At 46.1% G+C, this 6,293-nt stretch overlaps 1 protein-coding gene across 2 annotated transcripts in view; it reads left to right on the forward strand.

Moving 5' to 3' along the window:
* The window catches only part of LOC111970066 (S-adenosylhomocysteine hydrolase-like protein 1), a 59,049-nt gene extending 52,756 nt beyond the window's left edge, over window positions 1–6,293 (forward strand). For both annotated transcript variants that reach the window (XM_023996567.1, XM_023996568.2), the window contains exons 11-17: window positions 280–350; window positions 2,147–2,241; window positions 2,435–2,533; window positions 2,617–2,685; window positions 3,343–3,421; window positions 5,821–5,941; window positions 6,131–6,293. In XM_023996567.1, the coding sequence (XP_023852335.1) occupies window positions 280–350; window positions 2,147–2,241; window positions 2,435–2,533; window positions 2,617–2,685; window positions 3,343–3,421; window positions 5,821–5,941; window positions 6,131–6,137 (541 nt within the window). In that variant the 3' untranslated portion in view covers window positions 6,138–6,293. The remainder of the gene's footprint in view (window positions 1–279; window positions 351–2,146; window positions 2,242–2,434; window positions 2,534–2,616; window positions 2,686–3,342; window positions 3,422–5,820; window positions 5,942–6,130) is intronic.

Raw genomic sequence — 6,293 nt, forward strand, 5'->3', positions numbered from 1 at the left:
AAGCACCAAATGTTAAGCACCCAGAGAAATGACACAGTGACCCTGTCCTGCTCTGAGAGAAACCTTTGAAACATAAAATTCTCCAGCAAAATATAAACGGAAAACCTGAGCTGGCTTTTATAATTCAGGATAAAATGATAGAAACCAGACAGCAATTTATTAAACGTTTGAATATAACAAAGAGCCTTATTATTTGAATGGCACTTTACTGTAGGCAGAGCAATTGTCTCTCCCCCTCGGTTCTGACTAACCGCTCTTTCCCCATGTGTGTCTTAACAGCATGGACGGCTTCAGGGTGGTCAAGCTGAACGAGGTCATCCGCCAGGTGGACGTCATCATCACATGCACTGGTAAACATCAAACTACTGTGTTTATGTAATCAATAGTGATATTATTTTGGACAATTATATATGATTGTAAAAAATATATATATATATATATATATATATATATATATATATATATATATATATTCTATTATAATAATATATATCATATATACATATATATATATACACTGCTCAAAAAAATAAAGGGAACACTTAAACAACACATGTCAACTCAAGTCAATCACACTTCTATGAATCAACTGTCCACTTAGGAAGCAACACTGATTGACAATAAATTTCACATGCTGTTGTGCAAATGGATAGACAAAAGGTGGAAATTATAGGCAAATGCAAGACCACCCCAAAAAGGAGTGATTCTGCAGGTGTACCACAAGACCACTTCTCAATTCCTATGCTTCCTGGCTGATGTTTTGGTCACCTTTTGAATGCTGGCGGTGCTTTCACTCTAGTGGTAGCATGAGACGGAGTCTAGAACCCACGCAAAGTGGCTCAGTGTTGCAGTTCATCCAGGATGGCACATCAATGCGAGCTGTGGCAAAAAGGTTTGCTGTGTCTGTCGCGTTGTGTCCAGCAGCATGAGGCGCTACAGAGACAGGCCAGTACATCAGGAGATGTGGAGGAGGCCGTAGGAGGGCAACAACCAGCAGCAGGACCGCTACCTCCGCCTTTGTGCAAGGAGGTGCACTGCCAGAGCCCTGCAAAATGACCTCCAGAGGCCACAAATGTGCATGTGTCAGCATATGGTCTCCAAGGGGTCTGAGGATCTCATCTCGGTACCTAATGGCAGTCAGGCTACCTCTGGCGAAGCACATGGAGGGCTGTGCGGCCCCACAAAGAAATGCACCCCACACCATGACTGACCCACCGCCAAACCGGTCATGCTGGAGGATGTTGCAGGCAGCAGCATTCTCCACGGCCGTCTCCAGACTTCTGTCACGTCTGTCACATGTGCTCAGTGTGAACCTTTTCATGTGTAAGAGCACAGGGGCCAGTGGCGAATTTGCCAATCTTGGTGTTCTCTGGAAATGCCAAACGTCATGCACGGTGTTGGGCTGTAAGCACAACCCCCACTTTGACGTCGGGCCCTCATTACCACCCTCATGGAAGTCTGTTTCTTGACCGTTTGAGCAGACACTGCACATTTGTGCGCTGCTGGAGGTCATTTTGCAGGGCTCTGGCAGTGGCACTCCTTGCACCAAAGGCGGAGGTAGCGGTCCTGCTGCTGCGGTTGTTGCCCTCCTACGGCCTCCTCCCCATCTCTTGAATGTACTGGCGCTGTCTCCTGGTAGCGCCTCCATGCTCTTGGACACTACGCTGACAGACCGCAAACCTTTTTGCCACAGCTCGCGATTGATGTGCCATCCTGGATGAACTGCACTACCTGAGCCACTTGTGTGGGTTCTAGACTCCGTCTCATCCACTAGAGTGTAGAGCGACGCCAGCATTCAAACTGTGAATCAAACATCAGCCAGGAAGCATTAGGAAGTAGGAAAGTGGTCTGTGGTCACCGACGCTGCAGCAATTCATTTCCACCTTTTGTCTATTCCATTTGCACAACAGCATGTGACATTTATTGTCAATCAGTGTTGCTTCCTAAGTGGACAGTTTGATTTCACAGAAGTGTGATTGACTTGGAGTTACATTGTGTTGTTTAAGTGTTCCCTTTATTCTTTTGAGCAGTGTATATATATATATACTCGTCATGGCCCTTTGCATCACCTAATCACCCTGAGGGTTTGTGCTAAGCCCTATATGGAGATTGGGGTTTAGACTGTTGTTCTTCTCTGGTCTCCTAGGTAATAAGAACGTGGTGACCAGGGACCAGCTGGACCGCATGAAGAACGGCTCCATCGTGTGCAACATGGGACACTCCAACACTGAGATTGACGTGGTGAGGAACTTTGACAAACCAATTTGTTGCTACAGTAAAACGTAAAAATCAAGGGAGGGAATATTTGAAGTTTTCCTAGGAATATGAAGTTCGTGATGATGATTTCAAATGTACTGCATATTTAGACTTTTAGTAGCGAGTGAGAGTGCGTAGTGTGTTTGCATGACCCTTGTGTGTGTGACCTGCTAACCAGGCGAGCCTGCGGACCCCAGAACTGACCTGGGAGAGAGTGCGCTCTCAGGTGGACCACGTCATCTGGCCTGACGGCAAGAGGGTCATCCTGCTGGCCGAGGTGGGAAGTTACACACACACACACACACACGCATGCACATATACTCTCACATAGCAAATTACACGTTTGTGTGTCTCCCTCAGGGTCGTCTTCTGAACCTCAGCTGCTCCACAGTTCCCACCTTCGTCCTGTCAATCACAGCCACGACCCAGGTAAAAGACACTCCCCACAGTAGCTAACAACCAGACAGAGTAGTGCTGCAGATAGTAGCAGGTAATACAGACCCTCACTGCCTCTTCCAACCCCACACTAGTTACCAGATAGAAGAGTCTATGGGTTATTATGTGGTCTATTCTCTCCCATAATTAGGCCACCGCGGTAGATGATAAGAGTGTACCTTGACCTCAGTGTCATCTCTAATAATAAACCTCCGGGAGGGAATGGCTAAGGAGGGCTTATCTGAACTGCATGTCTCATGTCTCATGTAGATTAGGTAGACTCTCATAGCACTGTGTAGAACACCAAGCTAGGACAGGGGAAGCAATAGCATAGTGTAGCCATCTCCCCTAGTGCATATTTCATTCAGTGACAATTTGTGCATCGAATAACACCTTTCATTTGGCACATTAAGAACAGTATATTTACATGCACAGCTGTATATTTAGACTGCTGTCATGGCATTTCTAAAAACGTTCAGTGGTTATTCGATGGTTCCAGGAACGGTGTGGGTATTTATACAATGTTTGAATGTAAGAAGGCTCTATGTGTTCACACGAGTACATTGTATAATGTGATTATTGATATGTGTCTATTCCTGTGATTGTGTGTGTATAACGAGGATTGTGTATGGTGCTTCATTTCTCCAACAGGCTCTGGCCCTTATTGAGCTGTACAATGCTCCAGAGGGCCGCTACAAACAGGATGTCTACTTGCTGCCCAAGAAGATGGGTGAGTCCTTATTATATCCTCATGTGTTTGGAGCGTTACATGAGAATACAGAGAAATAGTGGCTGTAGTGGTAGTTGTTATAATTATTATGTTATGGTCTAGCTAGCTACACAATTCCACGCTTCAAGATTGCTTCGATCACGTGGACTGGGATATGTTCCGGATAGCGCCGAACAACAACATTGATGTATACGCTGATTCGGTGAGCGAGTTTATTAGCAAGTGCGTCGGGGGTGATGTACCAACAGCGACTGTTAAAACCTTCCCCAACCAGAAACCGTGGATTGATGGCAGCAGTCGCGCAAAACTGAAAGCGCGAACCACTGCTTTTAATCAGGGCAAGGCGACCGGAAACATGACCGAATACAAACAGTGTAGCTATTCCCTCCGCAAGGCAATCAAACAAGCTAAGCGTCAGTATAGAGATAAAGTAGAGTCGCAGCGGCTCAGACACGAGAGGTATGTGGCAGGGTCTACAGTCAATCACGGACTACAAAAAAAAAACGGCCCGTGCACAGCCCGTGCCACCGACATGTGCCACTGGCACGGCCCGCTACCAAAACCTGCAGACTCTCCTTCACCGCAGCCAACATGAGTAAAACATTTAAACGTGTTAACCCTCGCAAGGCTGCCGACCCAGACAGCATCCCTAGCCGCGTCCTCAAAGCATGTGCAGACCAGCTGGTTGGTGTGTTTACGGACATATTCAATCAATCCCTATCCCAGTCTGCTGTTCCCACATGCTTCAAGAGGGCCACCATTGTTCCTGTTTCCAAGAAAGCTAAGGTAACTGAGCTAAATGACTATCGCCCCGTAGCACTCACTTCCGCCATCATGAAGTGCTTTGAGAGACTAGTCAAGGATCATATCACCTCCACCCTAGGCCCACTCCAATTTGCTTACCGCCCCAATAGGTCCACAGATGACGCAATCGCGATCACACTGCACACTGCCCTAACCCATCTGGACAAGAGGAATACCTATGTAAGAATGCTGTTCATCGACTACAGCTCTGCATTTAACACCATAGTACCTTCCAAACTCGTCATTAAGCTCGAGACCCTGGGTCTCGACCCCGCCCTGTGCAACTGGGTCCTGGACTTTCTGACTGGCCGCCCCCAGGTGGTGAGGGTAGGAAACAACATCTCCACCCCGCTGATCCTCAACACTGGGGCCCCATAAGGGTGCGTTCTCAGCCCTCTCCTGTACTCCCTGTTCACCCATGACTGCGTGGCCATGCACGCCTCCAACTCAATCATCAAGTTTGCAGACGACACTACAGTGGTAGGCTTGATTACCAACAACGACGAGACGGCCTACAGGGAGGAGGTGAGGGCCCTCGGAGTGTGGTGTCAGGAAAACAACCTCACACTCAACGTCAACAAACAAAGGAGAATGATCGTGGACTTCAGGAAACAGTAGAGGGAGCACCCCCCTATCCACATCGACGGGACAGTAGTGGAGAAGGTGGAAAGTGTTAAGTTCCTGCGGCGTACACATCACGGACAAACTGAAATGGTCCACCCACACAGACAGCGTGGTGAAGAAGTCGCAACAGCGCCTCTTCAACCTCAGGAGGCTGAAGAAATTTGGCTTGTCACCAAAAACACTCACAAACTTTTACAGATGCACGATCGAGAGCATCCTGTCGGGCTGTATCACAGCCTGGTTTGGCAACTGCTCCGCCCACAACCGCAAGGCTCTCCAGAGGGTAGTGAGGTCTGCACAACGCATCACCGGGGGCAGCCATCACTAACATTGAGAGGCTGCTGCCAACATACTGACTCATCTCTAGCCACTTTACGAATAAAAATTGGATGTAATAAATGTATCACTAGCCACTTTAAACAATGCCACTTTATAATGTTTACATACCCTACATTACTCATCTCATATGTATATACTGTACTCTATACTGTCTACTGCATCTTGCCTATGCCGTTTGGCCATCGCTCATCCATATATTTATATGTACATATTCTTATTCATTCCTTTACCCTTGTGTGTATAAGGTAGTTGTTGTGAAATTGTTAGATTACTTGTTAGATATTACTACATGGTCGGAACTAGAAGCACAAGCATTTCGCTACACTCGCATTAACATCTGCTAACCATGTGTATGTGACCAATAAAATTTGATTTGATTTGACAGAACGCAGCAATTCCTGCTCTAGCTGTTTAATCACTCCCTCTGAGAATGTGGACATAATGATACTGTTTCACAAGTGCTTGTTTTGGATAAGCTGTTCAAACAACGTCCACTGGTTTCTGAAGCCCTACTTATGCCCTCTGATGACATGAATGAGGCATTCCGTTACGTTGACACAAATCGTTACATTGAATAAAATAAAACATTGTTTATCACTTCTATAATTGTATGTGTGTTGTGATTGTCTCAGATGAGTATGTTGCCAGCCTGCACCTGCCCACCTTTGATGCCCACCTGACTGAGCTTTCAGATGAGCAGGCCAAGTACCTGGGTCTCAACAAGAATGGCCCATTCAAACCCAACTACTACAGGTACAATCATCCATTTAAGATCCCTTTAAATGACACCCAAATGTCAGATTTATGTACGATTTATCTGCAATGGATCCCCACAGCCACAACATACATGTCCTCATTGGTCTAATCGAGCTAAGTAAAGGTTTGTATGCTATTCAGTACAAACATTTGACTGCTAGGTTTGTTATTTTTTGGTATTCACAGGTATTAGCTTGCATAAATGGACCACAACTCTGCACTCCTTGACTTGGACAAGGCCTGGATGACCAGAAGATAATGAAATCTATATTTAATTTTTTAAAGACACTGTTTTTGTTTTCAAATCAAGCTCTATTCCGTCATCTTCAGTAAATGTTACCCTGTTTCA

Source organism: Salvelinus sp. IW2-2015, linkage group LG11 (assembly GCF_002910315.2).
Source record: "Salvelinus sp. IW2-2015 linkage group LG11, ASM291031v2, whole genome shotgun sequence".
NCBI classification, from domain to species: domain Eukaryota; kingdom Metazoa; phylum Chordata; class Actinopteri; order Salmoniformes; family Salmonidae; genus Salvelinus; species Salvelinus sp. IW2-2015.